Source organism: Pituophis catenifer, unplaced genomic scaffold (assembly GCF_029215685.1).
Source record: "Pituophis catenifer annectens isolate HBS135680 unplaced genomic scaffold, rPitCat1.0.hap2 SCAF_4, whole genome shotgun sequence".
NCBI lineage: Eukaryota > Metazoa > Chordata > Lepidosauria > Squamata > Colubridae > Pituophis > Pituophis catenifer.
Genome location: NW_027256884.1, coordinates 120,122,273 through 120,147,676, shown reverse-complemented (window position 1 = coordinate 120,147,676; position 25,404 = coordinate 120,122,273). Strand labels below are relative to the sequence as shown.

The 25,404-nt window shown below is 42.5% G+C and overlaps 1 protein-coding gene across 1 annotated transcript in view; it reads left to right on the top strand.

Moving 5' to 3' along the window:
* The window catches only part of FAT3 (FAT atypical cadherin 3), a 466,547-nt gene that overhangs the window by 222,129 nt on the left and 219,014 nt on the right, over positions 1 to 25,404 (top strand). The window contains exon 3 of the mRNA XM_070943674.1: positions 17,605 to 17,666. Coding sequence (XP_070799775.1) covers positions 17,605 to 17,666 — 62 coding nt within the window. The remainder of the gene's footprint in view (positions 1 to 17,604; positions 17,667 to 25,404) is intronic.

The following is a 25,404-nucleotide window of genomic DNA, read 5'->3' as shown; positions in this document are numbered from 1 at the left end:
GAACCTTGACAGGTTATAGTCATAATTTCCACCATGGCTTTCAAAATCTTGCTTTCTCCTCCAATTGAACGTGTTGTACTTTTCCATGCTAAAAGATGGCTTGGAGTAGCTGCCCAGCCTGAGATCTTAGGAAAAAATCATAGGGATCTTTGCAAAACTTCATATAGCCCACCAAAGTCATACCCAAATTGCTGCTAATAAAAAGGGGAAAACGTGTTTTAATCCATGACAAATAAACTCTTTAACTCTGCATGTCAGTACCTTTTACTGTAATGCTATTTATATCTAAAGCAAATTAAATCCAACAAAGCTTTTCCCCTATTCTGTTTTTAGAACGATTCAAAGGCCTTCAGCTTTAACAATTCTTACCATCCTTCTTTTCATGGAACTAACAAGTGCTTTTATTTTTAGACAACTGTAGCCCAACAAAATCTAGTTAGGCAATTCATAAGAAAAAAAATAACACTTGAACTAAGTACTACTACCTCATACCGTGCTCTAATGAAAGGAATAATGAAATATTAATGGAAGCCATTCTTACTTTGGGATCGAGTGGAGAAGAATAGTGCCTAGCCCAGCTTAGTTTAGGAATTATTGGAAGTTATAAAAAGGACACGATAAGAGAGGACTTTTATTGAAAATCTGATGTGGCTTTGTTTGCAAGATTGCTCAGCTGACAGGCCTCTTCAGGAATAGGTTTAATCCTCTTCTGATCATGGTTCACTAAATATGCAAACTTGGTACGCATTGTGGTTTTTCATTCCAGTGAAAGTGATGGATGGCAAGTGTGAATTATAATGTGGCCTTAAGTGAAGGGTTTTGTGACTGGGACAGAGGGATGTGGATTATTGTTTTCAGTAAATCAGGCCTGTTAAACCTATTTGAAGAATTACACATCTGCTTTATTCCCTTTTTTAAAAAAAATTGAAAAAAAATGTGTTCTAATTAGGCTCTTTGTAAATTTCAACAATGTGATCTTGAAGATACAGGGAAAGAATTGAAACATTTTTCCTACTTTTGTCCAGAGATTCCAACAGTTGGGAGATCCCACCGGGGGATCTCAGAGGGGGTTCCTGTGGGGGATCTCATGGGATCACAGAGATCAAAGATCCCACAGTCCAGAGATCTCAGGTGTGACTGTCAATATATAGTAATTCACGCTTTATGATGCCACACACAATACTTTCTTCTCCCTTTGAAGGGCCTTCCATTTGCCCAGTGATCTGTGACATCATTGACTAGACTGACGTGTGATTGTGTTGAAGATATCTAAGTCTTTTCTAAATAATAATAGTTGACCTAAACAGGCTTAAATATGACTGGAGTTGTCTATTCTGGGAATTTTATCTCTCCTTCAACAAACCCAGCGTGAAAAACTGTGTTCCCCGAAGTAGTTCAGAAGACTAAAATACAACTGTCAACAATCTAAAATGATTTGATATCAGCTGTCTATAAGCATTTTTTGTGTATATATTTTCATGTATTTATTTTCTCTAGAGGTGCATCACGTTGCCTATGGCTGCAAAATTGTTGCACATAATTGTAAAATGTAGAAGCGATTGATGTAACGGATCTTACCAAGTATCATTTTTGCAGGATGGTATGTCATGTTTCCATCTATATAAGAACAAGTATATAGCACCCAGTGCTTGCAGGACAAGTACAGTCATCCCAGAAAACAATTCAGCAATGCTGTTGATAAATTCATACCGTGGGAAGTTATCAAAAGTTGAGACAATGGTGCTTACTTTTGGATTCTTTCCCTAATTAGTTGGACAAACGTGACCCAATTTGGTCTAGTGGCTAAGCTCCAAGCTAGAAACCAGGAGACCAGTGGTGAGTTGCTACCAGTTCACCCCAGATTGGGCGAACCAGTAGCGGTGGCAGTGGCGGCGGGAGGCTCCGTATGCACATACCCACAAGCAAACAGGTAGCAACGGGTTTTGAAACCCACCCCTGCAGGAGACTAAATTTTAGTCCCACATTAGGCATGAAAGTCAGCTGGTGTTGTGGCCCTTCAGCGGCCTGTGCGGCTAGTAGCTGATTCCGACAGCAAGGAGGCTGATGTGGTGCTGCACCAGCAGCCTGTGTAGCTGGCATTCAAGTCGGACAATGAGGAGGCTGGAGAAGATGTGGTGCCAGGGGCGGGGATTCAGCCAGGGCCTTCAGAACCTCCAGAAGCTCCCATAAGTGAAGAGGAAGAAGAGGAGGAGCCTCTTCTCGATGCATGGGCACGCAGAGCTGCCAAAAGGCAGGAGTGGCTCCTCAGGAGGAGGTCTCCTCGAGAGTAAAGCTTGGGGCTAATTGGCCACTCCCTTAGCCTATATAAGGAAGGATGATGACTGAGGCAATTTGCAGGGAACAACTTCATTCACTCTCCTTCGCGTCTTGATCTTAGTTCTCTGCAAATTGCTTCTGGGCTTTCTGCCAACCATAATAAGATTACAATTATTTATTCTTTGGATTCTTGTAGGCTGTTAAAAAAATTAATTAACAGTCTTTGTTTGAAAAATACTGATTTAATTTTGTAAACTAAGGTTTGTACAGACTTTGTGTGTGCTGCGTTCTTTGGGGTCCATAGCTGGGGCAGAACAGCTGGGTGATTTTGGGCCAAACACCAGGAGGCTGTGAGTTCTGGTCCCGCTTTAAGCAGGAAAGCTGGCTAAGTAATTTTGGGCCAGTCACAAGGAGACTATGAGTTCTAGTTCCACTTTAGGCATGAAAGCTAGCTGGATGTCTTTAGACCAATCACTAGGAGACTGAATTTTAGTCCTGCCTTAGGCATGAAAACTAGCTAGGTGACTTTGGGCCAGTCCTTCTTTTTCAGCCCAATTCACCTCATAGGAATATTGTTGTGGGGAAAATAGGAGAGGAGAAGAGTACAGTAGAACCTCTAGTCACGACCATAATTTGTTCCATAACTTTGGTCGCAACCCGATTTGGTCGTGACCCAAACCTAACCAAAATTAATGAAGCGGCCACACTAGCTTGCTGTTGTTTGGTGCTTACAAAAAAAATGGCGCAGAAGGGGAAATCAACCGCGGCCATGTTTGATCGCCACCCGAGTATGTTTTCGTGGCCAGATTCAAAAAGTTTGCAAATTTTTTGGTCGGAACCCAATTTGGTCGTGGTCAGAAGTGTTCGTGACCAGAGGTTCTACTGTATTCGGTAGGTTCACCACCTTGAGTTATTTATCAAAATAAGAAAGACAGGATTAAAAAAAAAAACCCTAAAATCTAACTTGGAACCTTTGCAACACAAAGTCTTCCAGATGAATTTTCATGTTGTTTTGAAATTTTTGAATCAGGGTGGATTTGACTTAAATCGAGTTGATTTAAATCACAATTTAAATCATGATTTAAATCACTAGTAAAAAGGCTTGATTTAAATCAACTCGATTTAAATCATAATTTTTAAAGAGCAACTGTCATCTCTGCTATTCCCTTGACCCACTGTTGACTCACCGATAGTTCCAGTGTTGCAGAATATACAGCCTCCTGCTACATAACTAAGCTCCATTTCATGCTGAATAAACTAAATTATTTATGTATCTTAAATAGAAAACTATCTTACGATAGAGTTTTACCCCAAAAGTTTTTTATTAAAATAAATTCGATAAAAATAAAAAAAAATCTGATTTAAATAAAAAAAATCTGATTTTTTTTTATTTTTTTAAAAAAATCATTGATTTTTATCCACCTTGTTTTGAATTTATAGTCCTGAAATCTGTGGAAGCACTAGTTTGGAAAAAGCTAACGTGGAAGCTTGACATGACTAGAAAATGAGGTTCTTCATTTACAGAAGAAGGGGAGATGGTTGCTTTGATTTTGCCAGCTGTAACTTTTGTGTAAAATATTCTATTGAAAAACTGGCAAACAAAGTTTTTGGATTCTTAAGCAGCAACTGCAGATGTTGTAAATTAGGGATGGAGGAATTTTTTTCTCCCTTTCGCTTCCTTCCTTGTTTCCCTCTCCCCCCCCCCCCCCCCAAGTTTATCAAGTAAAGAGTAATGTACTACCATACTGACATTGGTGCAAATCTGCATTTTTTAAAAAGAGACCTCACTTCCTTTTTAAATTTCCTAATCTTTATATAAACATAATGCTTATGTTTGTTAATTGAGAATAACAGAGTTGGAGGGGACCTTGGAGGTCTTCTAGTCCAATCCCGTGCTCGAGCAGGAAACCCTATACCAGTGGTGGGTTTCAAAATTTTTTACTACAGGCTCTTGGTGGGCGTGACATGGCTTGGTGGGCGTGACTTGGGGTGTGTGGAAGAGGAAGGATACTGTAAAATCTCCATTCCCACCCCGCTCCAGAGGAAGGATACTGTAAAATCTCCATTCCCTCCCCAATCCAGGGAAAGGTTACTGCAAAATCCCCATTTCCTCCCAATCAGCTGAGACTTGGGAGGCAGAGAATTGATGGTGGTGGGGCCAGTAAGAATTTTTACTACCGGTTCTCCGAACTACTTAAAATTTCCGCTACCGGTTCTCCAGAACTGGTCAGAACCTGCTGAAACCCACCTCTGCCCTATACCATTTCAGACAAATAGTTGTCCAATCTCCTCTTAAAAATCTCCAGTGATGGAGAATCCACAACTTCTGGAGTCAAGTCGTTCCTCTGATTGATAGTTCTAACTGTCAGGAAATTTCTCCTTAGCTCTATGTTTGATCATTACAAATATTAATGGTTTGGGGAGAAAATTGAAGAGTTCAGTCCTTAGCTGTGATGAAAGTTTGTCACACCCTGAGTGGCAAACCCACTTTGTAGACATCATATATCTCTTTGATTTCTGCTAAAGCCCAAACCAATTGGCATAAATTACTCTGATCAGTTTCCCAAGCTTTACTCAGTTTCCCATGGCACTGATACATTGGGTAAAAAAAGTGACGAAAAATTATATCATGATTGTGCGCGCTGGATACCAAGCTAGCCAGTAGTTAGATAGGTATTTATAGCAATTGCTGGAAGTACTAATTATATGCTAATTGCAAGCAGACTAGAATGCCATAATTTTCGTGGAAAATGAGAGAGTGACACAGTTGTTTAAAACTGTGAGGAGGCTTCATATTAACAATTAGCTGTTTAGGAGACACCAAATTTTCTCTGAAGTGGCAGACAAAAAAGGACCCAAATTTTGTTGCATATCCATCTGGGTTTCATTTATTTTCAAATGCGTAGGTTTTTTTTTTTTTAAACAACCTCTTTTTAATATCATTAGAAAAAGGGAACAACCCATTATTCAGTTGTCCTCATTCATGCTAGCAGTCCCATTCATACCAGTTAGAGCGTCTCTATTTTGAGATTGTTCACTTACGGATTGAATTTATTTTGGGATAGTTCACTTATCCTTCTCATCCTTTTTACTACCTCCTCTTTCCTACTGGTATCATTATTCGGATTACATTATTGCAATTTGTATGTACACTTGAGAGTTTATGCACCAGAGACTTGTGTATCCAATCATACTTAACCAATAAAGTTGTTGTTGTTGTTAGTTGCAAAGTTGTGTCCGACCCATCGCGACCCGATGGACAACGTTCCTCCAGGCTTTCCTGTCTTCTACCATCCTCTGGAGTCCATTTAAGCTCATGCCAACTGCTTCAGTGACTCCATCCGTCTACCTCGTTCTCTACCATCCCCTTCTTCTTTTGCCCTCAATCATTCCCAGCATTAGGCTCTTCTCTAGTGAGTCCTTCCTTCTCATTAGGTGGCCAAAGTATTTGAGTTTCATCTTCAGGATGTGGCTTTCTCAAGAGCAGTCAAGGTTGATCTCCTCTAGGACTGACTGGTTTGATGGTCTTGCAGTCCAAGGGACTCGCAGGAGTCTTCTCCAGCACCATAGTTCAAAGACCTCAATTCTTTGGCACTCAGCCTTCCTTATGGTCCAACTTTCACAGCCATACATTGCAACTGGGAACACCATAGCCTTGACTATACTCACTTTTGTTGGCAGGATGATATCTCTGTTTTTTAATATGTGTCTAGATTTGCCATAGCTTTCCTCCCCAGGAGCAACCATCTTTTAATTTCTTGGCTGCAGTCCCCATCTGCGGTGATCTTGGAGCCCAGGAAAATAAAATCTGTCACTACCTCCATTTCTTCCCCATCTATTTGCCAGGAATTGAGAGGGCCGGATGCCATGATCTTAGATTTCTTAATGTTGAGTTAATAACCAATAAAGTATTATATTCTAATTCTATTCTAAACTGAAGCTTGGTATCGCAATACTCTTATATCCCAGATCTTCTGAAATTACATCAGCCGGGAGATCAAAATCCCGTTAGTCAATCATTTAGAACTTAGCTTTCTTGTCCCCTAGACCAGGGGTTCCCAACTCCTGGGACACAGCCCACTACTGGGCCATGAGCCATTCAGAAGCAGCAAGTGAGCTGCAGGGCTGGGCTGCAGAAGCAGCAAGTGAGCTCAGGTGTTCCATTTGCACGAGTGACGGGTGCACATGCTCGCCGCTCGTACAAATGGAGCTGCATCCGTTTGCTTGCCATTCACACAGAACCATCCTCTCTCCCCCCCCTCCCACTAGTCCACAAACCCAGAAAGGTTGGGGAACTCCACCCTAAATGTCTATATAACCCCAAAAGACTAAATATTTATCTTAGGAAATGTATAACCAGTGGTGGGATTCGTTTTTTTTTACTACCAGTTCTGTGGGCATGGCTTGGTGGGCGTGGCCAGGGGATGTGACAGGCAGCACTCGGCCTCCTGCATCCCCTGGGAGCAAAAACGGGCCACGGGGGGATGTGCCGCCTCCCTGCGCCCATTTTGGGCCTAGGAGGCCTCCCTGAAGCCTCCTGGGAGTGAAAATGGACCACGGGGGGGGCACCACCCGCCCACACCCCATTTTGGGCCTAGGTGGCCTCCCTGTATTTACCTGGGAGCCAAAATGGGGCATGTGGGGACTCCTGGGAGGGGCGGGGCCAGCCAGCAATTTAACTACCGGTTCGCCTGAACCAGCCCAAACTGGCTGAATCCCATCAGTGTGTATAACCCCCACCAACACCATCTTAATATGCCATAACTCTGGACAGCTCAAAAAGCAACATCAATAAAAACATGTTAGAGGTAAGCAACTCTGGTTTATATAATTTGTTCCTTTTTTTTAGACTTTGAACTGGTTCATTTTCATTCCATAGTTAATTTGATGGGTTGTTGTTTTTTTTTAAAAAAAGTTTGTACTAATTTTTGTATGTATTTTGAATTCATATTTTTATTCTGAACTTTGCCAAAGGACTACGCTTTTGCAGGCGATTTTTCTCAATACGATTTGCGTCTATTTTCTCCTTAATATCTGTAACTGTTTTTCTGACTTAATGAATTAATCTGCAAAATTCAGAGAAGTGACAACATTTGAAATATAACTGAGTTTCAGTTCATTAATTGGCTTGAAATGTGTGAAATTAGCTACATTTGCATTAAAATGCAAACCAAATGAATTTTCTCCATTCCTCATGTGTATTAATAATATAATTTAAAGCACCCTGAGGCACAATATAAATCTCCAATATTAATACGGTGGTGATGATATCATGATCGTGATGATGACTTCAAATCGAGTCTTAGTTATGTCAAGGGAGTTTTTTCTCATACATTTGACATAATCTCGTCATTATGATAGCCACACTGGGTGGTTTGATATTATCCTTCAGGATGTTGGTTTGACTTCCCAGTGTAGTGTATAGATCCGTGATGGCGAACCTATGACACAGGTGGCACACGAACCCATATCACTGGGCACATGAGCATTGTCGTAGTTCAGCTCCAACGCATATGTGTGCGCTGGCCAGCTGATTTTTGGGCATTCTGGTCCCACCGGAAGTTGGGAAATGGGCTGTTTCCCGCCTCCGGAGGGCCTCCGGGGTGGGTGGGGAAGGCCGTTTTCGCCCTCCCCAGGCCCCTAGAAAGCCTCTGGAGCCTGGGGAGGATGAAAAACGGGCCTACCGGGCCCACCGGGCCATCACGTGTTAAAAGTGGGGGGGAGGTGTGCGCACATGCGCGGGGCGCATTGAATTACGGGTGTGGCCACGCACGTGGGCAACCTCCCCGCGCTCCCCCCACTTTTGGCACGTGACGGCAAAAAGGTTAGCCATCACTGGTATAGATAGTTCTGCTATTCCCTGATGGTCAGTATTAACCCGACCGAAACTTGCTTAGGCTTTTGAAATAAGCCAAAGTCAGCTAAATTCCTCTTATTCGCAAACCACTTTAATGGGCCAAGTAACTTTGCAATGTGATAGAATGCTGTCTTAATAAGGGACTGGAGGCTAAAACATATGAAGAACGGTTGCAGGAACTGGGTATGTCTAGTTTAATGAAAAGAAGGGGAGACATGATAACAGTGTTCCAATATCTCAGGGGTTGCCACAAAGAAGAGGGAGTCAAGCTAATCTCCAAAGCACTGAAGGCAGGACAAGAAGCAGTGGATGGAAACTAATCAAGAAGAGAAGCAACTTAGAACTAAGGAGAAATTTTCTGACAGTTAGAACAATTAATTGGTGGAACAACTTGCCTCCAGAAGTTGTGAATGTTCCAACATTGGAAGTTTTTAAGAAGATGTTGGATAACCATTTGTCTGAAGTGATGTAGGGTTTCCTGCCTAAACAGGGAATTGGACTAGAAGGCCTCCAAAGTCTCTTCCAACTCTGTTATGTTATTCTATTCTATTCTAATTCCCAGGAGGGATGAAGTGCATTTCAGAGGATCAAGAGACACCAGAGTTAGATAGTGTGAGAGAAAGAGGGTGAAGACCAGAGGTGAAATCCAGCAGGTTCTGACAGGTTTTGGAGAACTGGTAGCGGAAATTTTGAGTAGTTCAGAGAACTGGTAGCAGAAATTTTGAGTAGTTCCCTCCCCACTTCTGGCTGATCCCAGAGTGGGGAGGGAATGGGGATTTTGCAGTATCCTTCCCCTGGAGTGGGGTGGGAATGGACATTTTGCAGTATTCTTCCTCTGCCACGGCCACCAAGTCACACCCACCAACCTACACCATGCCCACCAAGCCACGCCCACAGAACAGATAGTAAAACATTTGAATTTCACCACTGGTGAAGACAGTTCCTCCGTAATAGTTCCCTGAGTAACTGAGTCTATGGTTCCCTGAGTCTGTGGTTCAAGTGATTTGCTTTCATTTGGCAAGATTTCTATCTATAGGTGTGGAAGAATAAAGAAAAATGCTTAGAGAATCTCATGTGTCTGTCTTGGTTTTGGGAGCCTGCCATGCAGTGAATCTCAGACTTTAGTTAAGGAAGTTCCTTCTTTCATATAAAGTAGGCTAATATTGCAGTCCATGACTATTTACCTAGCATGTTCTTGTTCCTATTGAAATTCACCAAGTATGGATGCTGAAAGCTCTAATTCTCCAGAACAGAAGGCCATGTGCATGCTCAGAAGGCAAGCAAAGCGAGCGTGCGCACATGCTCTCTCACATTTCCGGTGTGCGGCAAAGCGGTGGTTAAATTATGTGAAAAACCTACATCTGCTCCATATATAGAAAACAGCACAATTATAGTGCACAGAAAATTTCAGTCTCTCTTCTTTACCTGATCTCCAGTGTAGCTGCGGAATAGGCCAGGAATGGGTTGCCACAGTCGGATCTGCCTAGAGACTGAGTCATAGTTTTTCAGCCCGCCCCTTGCCTTCTTCTCTCAGGCCCAGTTTCAACTCAGTCGGCCTGAGAAGAGAAATATTTGGAGATTGCAGATCCCAATCCTTTCCTGGCCTCATTGGACTCAGTGTTTCTTCGTTTTTTGGCCTATTTAGCCTATTATTCCACCACTAAGGCATTTAAGTCCGTGCTGGCTAGCCCAGCTTTGCTGGCAACGCCGCCGGCGCCTTAGCTACGGGACAGCTGTAAGGTGGCCTTCTCAGATTACTGCGGCGCCATTCCACCCAAAAGCGGGGACCCAAATTACAGTTATTTAGGAGAACCTGTCCTGCAAGAAGTTTGCAGAGGACTCTCTATAAATCAGATTTAGGCCTTTGTCCCGTGAGAGGATGCACATTGCCTTTTCCCCAGCTGTGTACCTCATCTCAATTCCCATTTTTCCTAGAAATGAAAATTGAAGAGAGATTTTCACATGTTTTCTATTTTAGGGCAAGTCAAATCTATGGAAGGAAGTCTTCAGACCTCGGGTTCATTCATCCTTTGCCATGCAGTAATACATTATCTTCTTAATATGAGCTTAATACAAAAGTACTCTCAGCCCACACTTCACAACGCACAAGTGATGCTATTAAGACATTCTGCTCAAGGAGAGATTCAAAGCCGTTTTTAAAGAGTTTCTCCTCAGGCCAGAATGCTTCGAAATACAAATTAGAGACACGGAGAGCTTACTTGCATCGTGGTTCAATGCAAATATTCAGGGAGTTCCCACGCAACTTGAAGCTGTCAGCAAATTTTTGTCAGTCATGAAATTCAAAGCCCGTGTGACAGTTCCTATTAGAGGAAACACAGGAGGTTTTAGAGAAAAAGATCTTTAAAAAGGCAAAAACAAGGAGGGGGGAGTGGGAAGGGAGAAAAGCTTGATCTAAGCATCTTTTCAAAAATGCATATAAGTCACAATGTATGACATGAATTTTTTTTTTTTTTTTAAATCAACTTGGAAGCCATTGAAAGGCACCTGGGCTGGGCTAAGATTTAAGATTGCACTAAGCTTACCTTTTCATTCTTAGTTCCTTTTGCAAGTGGGACATGTCTTTGGGCTCATGGGGATGCCTTCATTGGGATGACGACGACGAAGCAAACCCCAGAATAGTAGGCTAGCTACCGCTCTGTATTATTATCCACCAAGCTCACCATTTGGGAATTCCACAGAGCCCTAATTGTAAACATCTGCTCTATCTCAAGCTTACCAAAAAGATTACCAATTAGTAAGGAGAATAGTAAGCTCCTGTTTTCTGGATGTGTTCAAACAGATGCCGGATGGCCATCTGGCAGGAGTGCTTTAAATTGTCCTCCTGTGCCAGAGCAGAGATTGGAGTCTTCCAACTTTGTGTGGTTGTGGGATCCTACAATTTTTAGTAATTTATAATAATTCCATTTGGCTTTATTGTCGTGTTTACCCCAAACCTCAATTTGTTAAACATTGCTTCAGCTGCTAAAGATCTTTGAAATGGATTTCTCTCCCTGGGAACTGTATTTGGATTATTTTGGTAACCAGTCAAAACTTGCCCTTCAAATCAACAAAAGGCATGTAGTCTTTTTTTTTTTTAATGTTATTCTCTTTTATTTAATAGGGTGCAAATTTGAGGGGGAGAGGGGGTGTTTCACTGCCAACAGCCTTACTATTCTTCCTAGGGTTTTCCAATAATTTTGACCTTTTCAGATCACAGATTTTTGGCACATGAAAGAATTTGAGGAAATCCATTCCTAGCCGGTCCCAGTGGAGGCACCAACATTAAATTGGTGGAGTGACATTGGTGTGATTCTCAACAGATTTGAGATTTGTCCCCAAATGAAGCACAAAATAGCCTTCAGCATAAATATATTCAGAGATAATTCCCATCCTGTTTTTCTGAACAGCCTTTTTCTTTGTCGGTAAAAATATACTATGAATATTCAATGCAGAAGTTGCCAGGGGTGTTAACATGTAACTAATTCTCAGAATAAGGTAATAACATAAAATCTCAGTGGTCTGTTTTAGAAGACTGGAAAACAAGAAGTTGTGTCATGTCTGCTTTAAATTTTGTCATGATAAATCTTTAGGAGAGTTGTTTGACACCGTTGACATAAAATTATAGTAGTAAATACATCATGAGAACTTGTATAGACCTGGATTTTAAGAGGAAATGATGTCTGTTACTTCCAAGTGACTGTTAAATCCATATTCATCTCATTTACATTAATTTATGTCATTGCATAATTATATAATCGAGATAAGCGGCATCATTTGCAGGAAACCTCCTTTTAAAGGATAATCTATTGATTTAATAGGAAAATCTTTCCACAGTGACACCAGTCCATTAAATACGTTAAAATCCTAATGAAAATTTTGCCTGTTGTCTGCAAAGTCTGTTAAACTGAAGTCGGCTGGACCATACTTATATTGTATTATAGGGGCATCCTGTTTCAACTGAAGGGACATGGTGGCTCAGTGGCTAAGACGCTGAGCTTGTCGATAGAAAGGTCGGCAATTCAGCGGTTCGAATCCCTAGTGCTGCGTAATGGGGTGAGCTCCCGTTACTTGTCCCAGCTTCTACCAACCTAGCAGTTGGAAAGCACGTAAAAAATGCAAGTAGAAAAATAGGGATCATATTTCGTGAGAAGGTAACAGCGTTCCGTGCGCCTTTGGTGTTTAGTCATGCCAGCCCCATTACCACGGAGACGTCTTTGGACAGCGCTGGCTCTTCAGCTTTGAAATGGAGATAAGCATCACCCCCTAGAGTCAGGAACGACTAGCACACATGTGCGAGGGGAACCTTCACCTTTACCTTTATAGTGGCAACAATACTGAGCTGAGATTCAGGAAATTCTGATTGAAGTCCTTTGATATGTCATTTTCTGTGAATTTGAAACTCCCGTCTGCAACATCAATATTTTCATACAAGCACACGTGTTGGTGTGCTATGAGATTCTACATTAATGGCTGGGTGACTGGGATATTTGCACATCATTACCCTACTCTAAAAAAATATTTGAACCTTTGTGTTGTGGAGACGATCAACTTCCATCCAGTTTTGGTATTTAAGGCTTGTTGTGGATGTCACCAGAATCAATTGGTCCTCAGCTTTCTGGGTACTTGTAGGAGATGAGTAGGCTGAACCTAAGGGTGGAGTTAAACATGTCATCAGTTTGGAATTGCTGTGCAGCCACAAGAAACCCAAGTCCAGGCCCCTGCCCCTGCCCCCGCCCCCGCCCCCGTGAATTCTGTTGACCCTTTACCTGTCACCAATTTGACTTGACTATTATAGACCAGATTATTTTGTATAGGTACCATGTAATAATTTTTGGGTGCTTTAAATTCACTCCTGATCTTAGTTATTTGCGTTTGACAAAACTTTAATGGAGAATAAGGGCAGTTGAAACAGGATGACATAGGACACAATAATCTGGCGAAGTAATCATTAAACCAACCTTCCTTCCTTCCTTCCTTCCTTCCTTCCTTCCTTCCTTCCTTCCTTCCTTCCTTCCTTCCTTCCTTCCTTCCTTCCCTCCCTCCCTCCCTCCCTCCCTCCCTCCCTTCTTTCTTCTTTTTTCTTTCTTTCTTTTCTTTTCTTTTCTTTCTTTCATAAAGCTGCCCAATTCAAACAATGTGACTCTTGGTAGCAAACAGTAACATAAAAAAAAGAAACCCCAAGCAAACAATAAACTGAAGAAACCCACATAACAGTAAAACAAGCTCCGAATGTAATTATGAAATGCAGAATATAAATGTCTATGCAGTGTCTATGCAGTGTACTAAAAAGAACCAAAAAGAGATTTCCACCTCTAGGAAATGCCAGGAGGGAAAGTCAGATCTTCACAGTTTTCCTAAAGGCAAACTGAATTGCGGCCTGTTGCATATTTTGGGGAGAAGGGGAAGTTATTGATAACAATTCTAAAAGCCGATAACCTCACTGTCCTACATTGTCATTTTATTACATAATTGCAGTGGCCCAGTCTCCAGTAAATTCTGAAGATTGCAAAGGTAGGTTGGACTGAAAGATGTTTACAGGTAGTCCTCAACTTACAACCATTCATTTAGCGACCTTTTGAAGTTATAGCAGCACTGAAAAAAAGCAACTTATAACTGCTCTTCACACTTACGACTTGCATTCCTATGGTCACGTGATCAAAATTCAGGCACTTACGTAACAACTGGCATGTATTATCAACCGTGGGATCATTTTGCAACCTTCCCAGCTAATTGACAACGAGCAAAGTTGATGGGGGAAGACAGATTTGCTTAACAATTGCATGATTTGCTTAACAACTGTAGCAATAGCACTTAGACTTATATACCGCTTCACAGTGCTTTTACAGCCCTCTCTAAGCGGTTTACAGAGTCAGCCTATTGCCCCCAACAATCTGGCTCCTCATTTTACTGACCTGGGAAGGATGGAAGGCTGAGCCAACCTTGAGCCTGGTGAGATTTGAACTGTCAAATTTCAGGCAGCTGGCAGTTAGCAGAACTAGCCTGCAGTACTGCACTCTAACCATTGTGCCACTGCGGCTCATAATTGACTGTAACTACAACTGTAACTAAAAGTTGTCAAATCGGGCACAACTCACTTATCAACCCCCTTGCTTAGCGATGGAAATCGTGGTCTCAATTATAGTCGTGACTTTAAGGACTATTGTAGGACTAGCTCAGGGGTCTGTAACCTTAAATACTCAAAGAGTCATTTGGACCGTTTCCCACAGAAAAGAAAACACAGGGAGCCACAAAACCTGGATGGGCGTGGCCAACTCGATGTCACTCACTTCAACCAGTCACATGACACACACACACACACACCCAGCCACACCTACCCAGCCAGTCATTAGGGCAGAGAAGTAGTTGTTAAAAAACACTGGGAACCACACAATCCTTTTGACATATCTCTCTCTCCCCTCTCTCCTCTCTGTATCTGTATCTCTGTCTCTGCCCTGGCCACTTCTCCATCCCCTGCTGTCGCCCTTATCTTTTCAGGCCAGGCGAGGAGTGACTGGGAGGGGAGGGCGAGAGGCAGGACCAGCCAATGGTGGGATCACCTGACAGGGAGCCACAGCAGAGGCCCAAAGAGCCGCATGTGGCTCCGGAGCCGCAAGTTGCTGACCCCTGGACTAGCTGTACAGTCGGTAGTCTCTAGGTTGACAGATGTTCTCTTCTCTCCATGAAGAAATGCCATAGTAGGGAAGCCCAACCTCATCATTCTACAAAAGAATGGTGAATACAAAAGAATTCCTGCTTTGTTCAGTCATGCCACAAACTCTACTCCCCATATATCCAGATGTCACCCATGATCGAGCACCTGTATATCTCAGATCCTTACCTCCTAACCCTTCATTCTCCATTGGTCTTGTATTATCCACCATAATCCAAGATAGAATGGCTTTTTCATTTACGGTTAGCCATCGTTACATCTCCAGCTCATTATAACTCTGACATAACTAAGCTTTTCTGCTGCATATGGTGCATCTGGGATAGGCAATTATGTAGTGATGTTTGATATATAGCCTATCTTAATGTATTCAACACAAGGCACTTGGCTGCATTAGAAAAATAAAGAGCTGGTGTTGTTTCGTTTTTTACTATTCTTTGGGGAAGAACAAAATATATCTTTAGCCTTCGCTGGCAGTTCAGTTGTTGGTGGTTGTGCATAGCAAAATTTGTAAATAAGATAATTTATGCTCTTTTTCAACTCTCAAGAGGTGCTTAAAATGTCAACGGGAGTAGACCACATCCAAATCAAGACAGACAAGTGAACGCTCATCCACACTCCCAACAACGACAGGTTGTGACTTGTATGGCAAACAGCCCTATCTGCGCTAGGAGTTTTTTTTATAGGTTTTATATCACTATAATGCTCATGGCTTCTTCCTAAATATCCTGGGAGTTGCATTTCGGAGAGCATACCCACAATTTCTTTATTACAATTCCAAGTGTTTCCTCTTTCAGAACTACAGCTTCTAGATGTTGTGGGCAGGAGAAATTGGCTTCTGATTCAAATCAGTGATGTGTGTAGCCCTCTGGGTTATTACAAATGCACCACTCCTCCATTCTGCTGTATTGTTGAAGCCCAGTCATTCTTCATCAGCAGTTTCTGGAGATGCTACCGACTATTTAGGCAACAAATTGCTTTTGTAGAGATTTATTGCAGGATGGCGCAATTGTACGCCTGCCCTTTCGTAAGTAATTCTGATCAATGGAGCTTATTCCAATTTAACTGTGCATAGAATTTCATTCTAGATTTTGGATCACCAATTCACGCTCTATTTCTCAGGGATTAGCTACATGGTTGACAGCAAGATCTCGGCAGCTCTACCCTTGTGTGGGCTTTGTGAAACCAATTTGTGCTTGGTGCATAAATAGCAAAATCAAAAATACTGGATTAAAAGAAGTGCGGATTACGAGACAGAGAAGGCATTTAAAGTGAAAATACACAGGGTAGGCCAAGAGAATTACCCAGATAAGGATTCTTTGCTAGATATACGAAAGAAACCAGCTGGAGTTTTAAAAATTAAGGGGAAATACACATGACAAACCAAAAGAATGGCCTGGATAATGTATTTTTATTAGATTTAGAAAAAAAAGAGGCCTATGCGATAAGACAGAAGAATTGAAGAGAAAGTAAATCCTACAACAGTATTTTAAGGAATTTAAAGATGATGTTTTTTCAGAAGTAAAAGGAAGGAATATAAAGATGGTTTATTTGATCGATCACTTAAATATGAGCAAGCATATTTGAGGGGCTGCCACAAAGTAGAGGGGTTCAACTTATTCTTCAAAGCACCTGAGGGCAGGAGAAGAAGTAACAGATAGAAGCTTATCAAAGAGAGATCCAACCTAGAAATAAGGAGAAATTTCCTGACAGTTAGAACAATGGAATGAATTGCCTTCTGAAGGTATGGGTGCTCCATCACTGGAGGTTTTTAAGAAGATATTGGATAGCTGTTTATCTGAAATGGTATGGGGCTGTGATGGCGAACCTATGGCACGCGTGCCACAGGTGGCACTCAGAGCCATATCAGTGGGCACGCGAGTGTTGCCCTAGCTCAGCTAATTTTCGGGCCTTCCGGGTCCACTGGAAGGCTATTTCCGGCCTCTGGAGGGCCTCCGGGGGGGCATTTTTGCCCTCCCCAGGCTCCTAGAAAGGCTCTGGAGGCTGGGGAGAGCAAAGAATGGGCCTTCCAGTCCCACCGGAAGTCGGCAAACAGGCCATTTCCGGCCACTGGAGGGCCTCCGGGGGGATGGCGAAGGCTATTTTCACCCTCCCCAGGCTCCAAGTAAGCCTCTGGAGCCTGGGGAGGGCGAAAAAACGGGCCTACTGGGCCCACTGTGCCATCGCGTGCCAAAAGCGGGGGGAGTGCAGGGGTGTCACGCGTGCCTGTGGGGGGGGAGCGGGGTGCACTGAATTATGGGTGTGGGCACATGTGAGTGCGACCCCCCCTGCACTCCCCCGCTTTTGGCACACGATGGCAGAAAGGTTAGCCATCACTGGTATAGGGTCTCCTGCTTGAGCAGGGGGTTGGACTAGAAGACCTCCAAAGTCCCTTCCAACTCTGTTAATTCTGTTAGCCCTGCAGATGGTTGGTATTGTGAAAGTGTCCTCTTCACCTTTTTCAACTTTTTACATTTGAATGCTGTTACCCCTGTCTTTTCGTTCTGTTTTTGACTTCATTCTTGTTTATACAGTTACGTGATGTTTTCATCATAAGCCTCCCAGAGTCACTTACAGTAAGATGGGCAGTATTGAAATCAATAGATAAATAAATAATTGATAAAACAAATTTAGCCTATATCATGTGATTTTTATTACAGTTCCAATGAATTGCGCACAGCCCAACCTGTGAGAATAATCACAGTCAGATGAAGCAGAAACATTTGCCATTTGAGATAGATATGCTCTATGTTAGGCCTCACATTTACTGAAAATATTTCTGTGTTTTTTTTTTCCCTTACAGGGCTCATAACCACAACTTCAAGAAAGCTAGATCGTGAACAGCAGGCAGAACACTTTCTTGAGGTAAGATTTAGATGGTGAAAGGACAAACTTGCTCATAGATTTTGCACAAATGAGCCGTTCATCTATGGAGATTCTCAGTCATCCAGGTCATGGTTGTCCCAAAGGTGCTTTTTCAAAAGGCAATTGGACTTTGTTTTTCCTTGAAGACGTTTCGCTTCTCATCCAGGAAGCTTCTTCAATTCTGATGGAATGGTGGAGGATGGAAGGATTTGTATTCCTAGCATCTTCTAGTCCAGGGGTCAGCAACCTGTGGCTCTGGAGCCGCATGTGGCTCTTTCACCCCTCTGGTGCGGCTCCCTGTCACTCAAAATATGTGTCACAACTGCCAATGTGCGACACCCCCCGGCATGTGATTTATTGAGCTTTTCAACCACCGGTAGGCCAGCCATGGATAAATCCAAGAAAAGAAAAGTTTAAGAAGAAAACAGAACATTTAATTCAACTACATATGCTAGTTTTGTGGCCGCTCAAGAAATAGTCAGGCACAGGAAGGGTTTTGTTAAGGATATTGTTGTGTTAACCAACCAGCAGAGCGTAAAGCACAGGAAAATGGTGCTGAGAGCGATGAATAAAATACATACAAACTGGTTTATCAAAGTTTTTACTTTGTGGCTCCCGGTGTTTTCTTTTCTGTGGGAAACGAAATGGCTCTTTGAGTGTTTAAGGTTGCAGACCCCTGTTATAGTCCAGTGACCAGATGGCTGCAAGAAATATAAATCCTTCCATCCTCCACCATTCAGTCAGAACTGAAGAAGATTCTTGGATGAGAAGCGAAACATCCTCAAGGAAAAACAAATGTCCAGTTGCCTTTTCTTTCTTCTGTTCAATATCCTTCTTCAATTCCCTAAGCATACTTGTGTATTTCAGGTGAGGACTTCTGAGCAAAAGTGGAAGCTCAGAACTATACCACACTTCAGAAGATCCTATTGTTCCTTCATATTCTTAGGAGAAACTAGCATCATGGGAAATCTCTATTTTTTTCCATTGTTCTTTTGCCATCATGGGTGGAGATTGTATTTCACCTCAGTCTTGCTTCAGCCAGGCAATTAAGTGTTCCAAATCAGATAAAGGATTATTTTGTTTTCCCGAAATAAGACCGGGTCTTATATTAATTTTTGCTCCAAAAGACGCATTATGGCTTATTTTCCGGCTAGGTCTTATTTTTATTTATTTATTTTATTTTATTTTATTTCGAATTTATATACCGCACCTTCTCCCGAAGGACTCAGGGCGGTGTACAGCCAGATAAAAAACATACAATACAAACATTAAAAACAATTAAAAAGATATATATTAATTTGGCCCCAATTTAAAATAGCAAACCAATTAAAAATATTTTAAAAATATATTAAGCCAGCCCGGCTTGCTGAAAAAAGAGAGTTTTAAGGGCATGGCGGAAGGCACCGAGGTCTTGGATTCTCCTTATCTTTGGGGGCAGCTGATTCCAGAGGGTAGGTGCCCCCACAGAGAAGGCCCTCCCCCTGGGGGTCACCAGCCTACATTGTTTGGCTGATGGCACCCTGAGGAGGCCCTCTCTGTGGGAGCGCACAGGTCGGTGGGAGGTCATCGGTAGCAGCAGGCGGTCTCGAAGATTTTGGGGGAAATACAGTATTAAACGCCTCCGTCTACTGACGATCTTAACCGGGACTTATTTTTGGTGTAGGGCTTATATTACGAGCATCCTGAAAAATCATACTAGGGCTTATTTTCCAGTTGGGTCTTATATAGTCGCCCTGAGTCTCCGGAGAAAGGCAGCATATAAATTGAACTAATAATAATAATAATTTTCAAGGAAACAGAGTAGAAAATGGCTATCAAATAGAGCTAGATACAGATTAGGATCTGTTCATTGAGTTGCTTTATGGCAGAGCTGTCAAACTCACGGCCCATGGGTTGGATGTGTCGTGTGCTCACCACGCCCAGTTTATCAAAGTGGGGGGAAGTCCTGATACATCATGTGAGGATGCCATGACGACGCGAGTTTGACAGCCCTGCTTTATGGTTTAACCTCAGCTTGGTATTCTGAGTCCTCTTTCATTCTACCTGGAGAGAGGGTGGGAGAGGGAGAGAGAAAAAGAGAGGTGGGCAGAGGTGGTATTCACTTACCTTCGCTACCGGTTTACAAATGTCAGCACATATGCCACCTCCGCGCATGCGCAGAGCCTTCCACGCATCCGCAGAGCGGATATTATTTAATGATAGGGTGAGCAAATTAACATCCTGTCTTTCCAACTCTTTGCACTTTTCCTGAGTTAAATCCCAAGGGTGGAAGTCATTTGAGAATAGATCTCCTTGGGCTTTTTCAATAGGGTGTCTGTCAGGTTTCGATATCGTCTTCAAATAAAATAAATTGCATTTCCAAACAGATAGTCTTTGAAGAAATCTTTCATTTTATTAAGCACGACAATCTGGCCCCGATCATGGCGTAGCCAGCTCTGGCTTCCTGACCCCAAACCCTCCCTTTCTGTTCCCCAAATCTCTGCGTCTCATTGGCCTTCTTCCAAATCACTCTCCCCATATCTACTACCTAAGCTCCCAGGAATGCCCCCCCCCTCTCATCTCTTAGGGGATATTATCTTCAATGAAAATAAGTAGGTGAAGTGTCAAGCATCCTCTTGCCAGCTGGCCCCTCTTCTCCTTCTTATGTCAGCACTAGAGTAAATGCAGGTTGAAGTGCTGACAGTGTTCTTCAACAATTTTTGGCGAATTGTATCTTCAGCCCATGACATTAAGGACACCGTTTATCTCATTTCTTTTTTCCACAAATTGGCTGAAGAATTTCAAAACGGCATAGTTGCCCAGCTTTACAATCCAACCTGTCTTCTCTTTCCTGATATTGCTTCAGGTCTTTTGAGACTAGAAATCAAAAGATGGACTGATGCATAGATACAAATATGGAGGCTAGGGGTGGCCTTCAAAAATATTAGCAAGAGCTGCTCTGCCCAGTTGCTGGGTGGGCGTGGCCATAGTGGGCATGACCTAGTTGGCCTCCTGCACCACGGTGGGGGGGGGAGGTGTTGCCCTCCCCAGGCTCCAGAGGCTTTTCTCGAGCCTCCGGGAGGGCAAAAACAGCTCCCCAGGTTCCAGAGACCCTCTGAAGGCTAGAAATGGGTCGGTTTCCGGCCTTCCCGAACTTCCGATAGGCCCGTTTTTCACCCTCCCTGAGCCCCCACGGACACCCTGCAGTTACCTGCATCCAAAATGGGTCGTGTGGGGACTCCTGGGAGGGGCAGGGCAGGGTGGGCAGGGCCAGTCAGGAGTGGGATTTGGGGGTTCTCCAAACTGCATAGAATCTTAGCTAGAGGTTCTCCCGAACCCCTGCAAACCTCCAGCAGCCCACCCCTGATGGAGGCCCAGGTTAATGTTATCTCTTCCCTCTGCCCAGGCAGACCTGCTTAAAACATTCAACACCTTTGTCCCAAACAACAAAACTGTTAACAGTTTAGCCCTAAATTGTCTGAAGGACTAGGCTTTCTTTTATGACATTTGCAAAGTAGTTTCTGAAATGTTTGGCTCTTACCATGTTTAATTAACCTCCTGGGGGAGACTTTAATTGTCAGTATTACCATGGTCTCCCTGTTTTACCATTAAATCTTTCCGGATTTTTTTTTTTTTTTTCATATTCTTCCTCCCTGATTGGCATTGAAAGAAAATAAAATTGGCTCCTTTTGAAAAGATATCTAATTGCTGGTGGAGTTAAAAGCTTCCCTTCCCCATTCACATGGTGTGAGAATGTATGGGTGTTGATGGGCCCTGATGTGGACAGAAACTTAAATTGTTTCGACTTGTTCTGAATTTGACAATGATGTAATACCCTTAAAGTCACTCATAAAAATTTGCCCAAAGCTGAAATAAATGGAAAGAACTGAAAGCAAAATTTGAGATCTCTAAAAAGAATAAACATATTCACTTGGTGAGATTTGTGTTTTTGGTTTTATTGTTCATTATGATGATGGGAAGGGGTATTTAAGATAAATGTCTCCGAGTAGTAGGAGCTGCTAACTGTATCTGTGTTGTTGATTGATGCTCCAGAGTATATATTCCTTCTTTATATTCCAATATATATCATCTCTGTACTTATCGTATTTTTTGGAGTATAAGATGCTCCGGAGTATAAAATGCACCTTAGTTTTGGGAGAGGAAAATAAAAAATTCTGCCTCTGCCTACCAGCATCCAGGGTATTCATCTGGCTAGCATCCTGTCAGTATGTGAGACTGTTTGGAAACTAAAACAGTATTTGTTGTGTGAGCAGCAAGGAAGGAGACAGCAAGGAGCCTGGGCGTCGCTTAGGTCAATTGTTCTAAAGCTGCATGCTGTGTTGATCTCTGAAACTAAAACTGAAACTGAAACTCCTTCTTGTGTTTTGCTTGCTGCTGCAAACTCTGACAGTCCATGCAGCAAATAGCAAGGTCAGCTTCAGCACATTATTGAAGCCTGATTCAGCACGAGCAGCTGATTGGCGGTGGATCGGCCTCCCGGAATACCCCCAATCAGCTGTTCCAGGCTGAAGGGATTGCCATAGACCATCGCCTCCTCCGTGCTTCGCGTTTTTGGCTACATTCAATGTATAAGACACACCCAAATTTTCACCCTCTGTTGGTGGGGGGTGCATTTTATACTCCCAAAAGTATGGTATCTATATGCTATTAGAACTCTTGTCATGACCTTTAACTGGGTAAAATGGTGCATCATCAGGCAACGTTTTTTGAACCAAAGTACCTCAAATAGACTAACTTACAAATTGCGTCCAAAAGCCAGGACCCATGACTCCAGTGGATTTGAAATTTGGCAAATGTTATAAAATAAACATTTCCTGTTTATTGATGTTTGACTGTGCTATGTAGTTCAGCATGGGCTGTCGGAAACGACCAGGATGAGCCCGAGGGAGAGGTTAAGCCGGGGGTGAAATCTAACATTTGTTACTACCGGTTCTGTGGGCCTGGCTTGGGGGGAGGGGGGATGTAATGTGACTCAGTGGGCATAGCCAACTTTTTTTTTTAACTTTTAAAAGCATTTTTTCTACAAAAAATTTGCAGAAAAGAATGCTTTTAGAAGCCTCTGACGATCAGACAACTCAGCTGGGATCGCCAGAGGCTTTTAAAGGCATTTTTTTTTCTACAACCTCTTCGGCCGAAGAAGTTGTAGAAAAAATGCTTTTAAAAGCCTCTGACATCCCAGCTGAGCCGCGCAATGATCAGATGCTTTTTTTTTTTTTTTTTTACTTTTAAAAGCAATTTTTGGGCTGAAGAGGTTGTAGAAAAAATGCTTTTAAAAGTAAAAAAAAAACAGCCTCTGATGTTTGCGCGGCTCAGCTGGGCATGGGGGGGCAGGGATTTTTGCTACCAGTTCTCCAAACCACCCGCCGCCATCGCTACCGGATCAGGCGATCTGGTCCAAATTGGGAGCATTTCACCCCTGGGTTAAGCACGTCATCAGTTCGGAGTCCCTTCGTGCCCACAAGAGATCGAAGCCCTCTTGAATTCTATTGGTTTCTTATCTAATTTGCCAAAACCAATTTGCCTTGACTGTTAGTAGTTCAGATTCTTGTTTAGGGATAGCATGGAATAAATTTGTATTCATTTGAACAACCCGGGTTCCTGATTCCTTGCACCTGACATGGGTTACTTTCAAGGCACATACTTCTCTGAATATCTCCCTGAATTTTTTAAAATTTCTTCAGTACGCTATAGGTTCTCCATTGTTGAAAGCATCGCAGAATCTAGCAAGGGCCTACATATATCTGAAAAGATGAGCCAAGCGGTCACACAGGTTGTCTTGTTTACAATTAATAATCAGATAATGCTTTCAGAATTGCTAGATCCTAAATAGTTTAGTAGCTTGCATGCCAAGACATGCTTTTGATAGATTAGTAGAACTAGATAAGCATTCAAAAATGATTCCCTATTACAGATTGAATATTTTAGTGATCTCTCAGGAAAAAAATAGATGCATCCGTAATTAGTTGTAGGATATTCTAAATTGATATGTACATTTGTTTAAGAGGTACAAGTCAGGCAGAGTGAAACTATTTCCCTAACTTTAATATACATATATTCTATCCCCCACCAGGCTTTATAATCTATTGTTGATAGATGCCATGTGCAAATGTGTGTGAACCCAGCAAAGTGAGACCTATCACCTATCAATTTTATATCTCACAGATGCCTTATTAAAAAATAACGATGATGGATGTAATGTTCTGGTATTTGTACCCAGTTGGTGTGGAACAGTGTTCCTCAACCTCAGCTCCTTTAAGATGTGTAGGCATCAACTCCTAGAATATTGTTTGGAGGAATTCTGGGGTTGACGTCCACATATCTTTACGTTGGTGGGGTTGAGAAACATTTATCTAGAAATGGAGACGTAAACTGGCAAGGTAAGGAGAATCCAGAAGTGATCCTATGATAGGCATTTCCCTTCAGTATGGCTTGTATCTTTGGAAGAAGACTGAGTTGTTCCACCCTAGATATCCCATACAAGCCACCATGACATCACTTGCATCTTGGCATTAGACAAGTAATGAAATCCATGCCCATTTCTGTGATGATTTCATAATACATTTGAGGTCCAGATATGGGAGTGAAATGGCATTGGTCACACTCACGGACAATCTGTGGCAGGAGTGGGATGGAGGTGATTGGACTTTGTTTTCTATGTTTTTGTTGTTGTTGTTAGCTGCGAAGTTGTGTCCGACCCATTGTGACCCTATGGACAATGTTCCTCCAGGCCTTCCTGTCCTCTACCATCCTCTGGAGTCCATTTAAGCTCACGCCGACTGCTTCAGTGACTCCATCCAGCCACCTCGTTTTCTTGTCGTCGCATTCTTCTTTTGCCCTCCATCGTTCCCAGCATTAGTTTCTTCTCCAGTGAGTCTTTCCTTCTCATTAGGTGGCCAAAGTACAGTATTTGAGTTTCATCTTCAGGATCTGGCCTTCTAAAGGGCAGTCAGGGTTGATCTCCTCTAGGACTGACCGGTGTGATCACCTTGCGGTCCAAGGGACTCGCAGGAGTCTTCTCCAGCACCATAGTTCAAAGGCCTCAATTCTTTGGCGCTCAGCCTTCCTTATGGTCCAACTTTCACAGCCATACATTGCAACTGGTTTTTATGTTACCTGGTAAAATTAACAAGAGTTCTTCCAAATTTCCTATTCCAACTCAAATGACAGAAAGAGAAAATTGGTGGTTACTTCTCTCCACTGTCCTTTGAGAAATGCAGTACAACGCTGAGTGATACATATCAGAAGAATTGAGGGGGGTAGTTTATACACTACTTTCATAGCCGTGTTTTTTTTCACTTTTCTTTTCTTTTTCCTTTCTCACCAAGCACAGAACATTTTAGTAGATATTATTTGACTCTACTCAAGAAGATATTATTTGACTCTGTTCATTCCGTGTTCTTGGTTCCCTAGTTGGGCCCATTTTGGTAGCTCTAACAATGGTCAGCCTTGGAAGTCCATGACAGATTTTGTTTTTCACCTTTTGTTAGAGATTATTTCCCTCTCTTCTTTTCAGCGGCAGCAGCCCTACCTTATTCTGCAGAGTTGAGATATGCCTTAGAATAGACCACGGTAACGATATCATTGTAAGCATGTTATAGGGTAGCTTTATTGAAGAAGTTTTCCTGCCCGCCATGCTTTAGACAATTAGTTGTCTGCTTTCATTCAGATAGCAAACGAAATGACAGCTGACTGATAGGCACACTGGAATATCCTCAGATAGGTATATTCCCAGATTCTT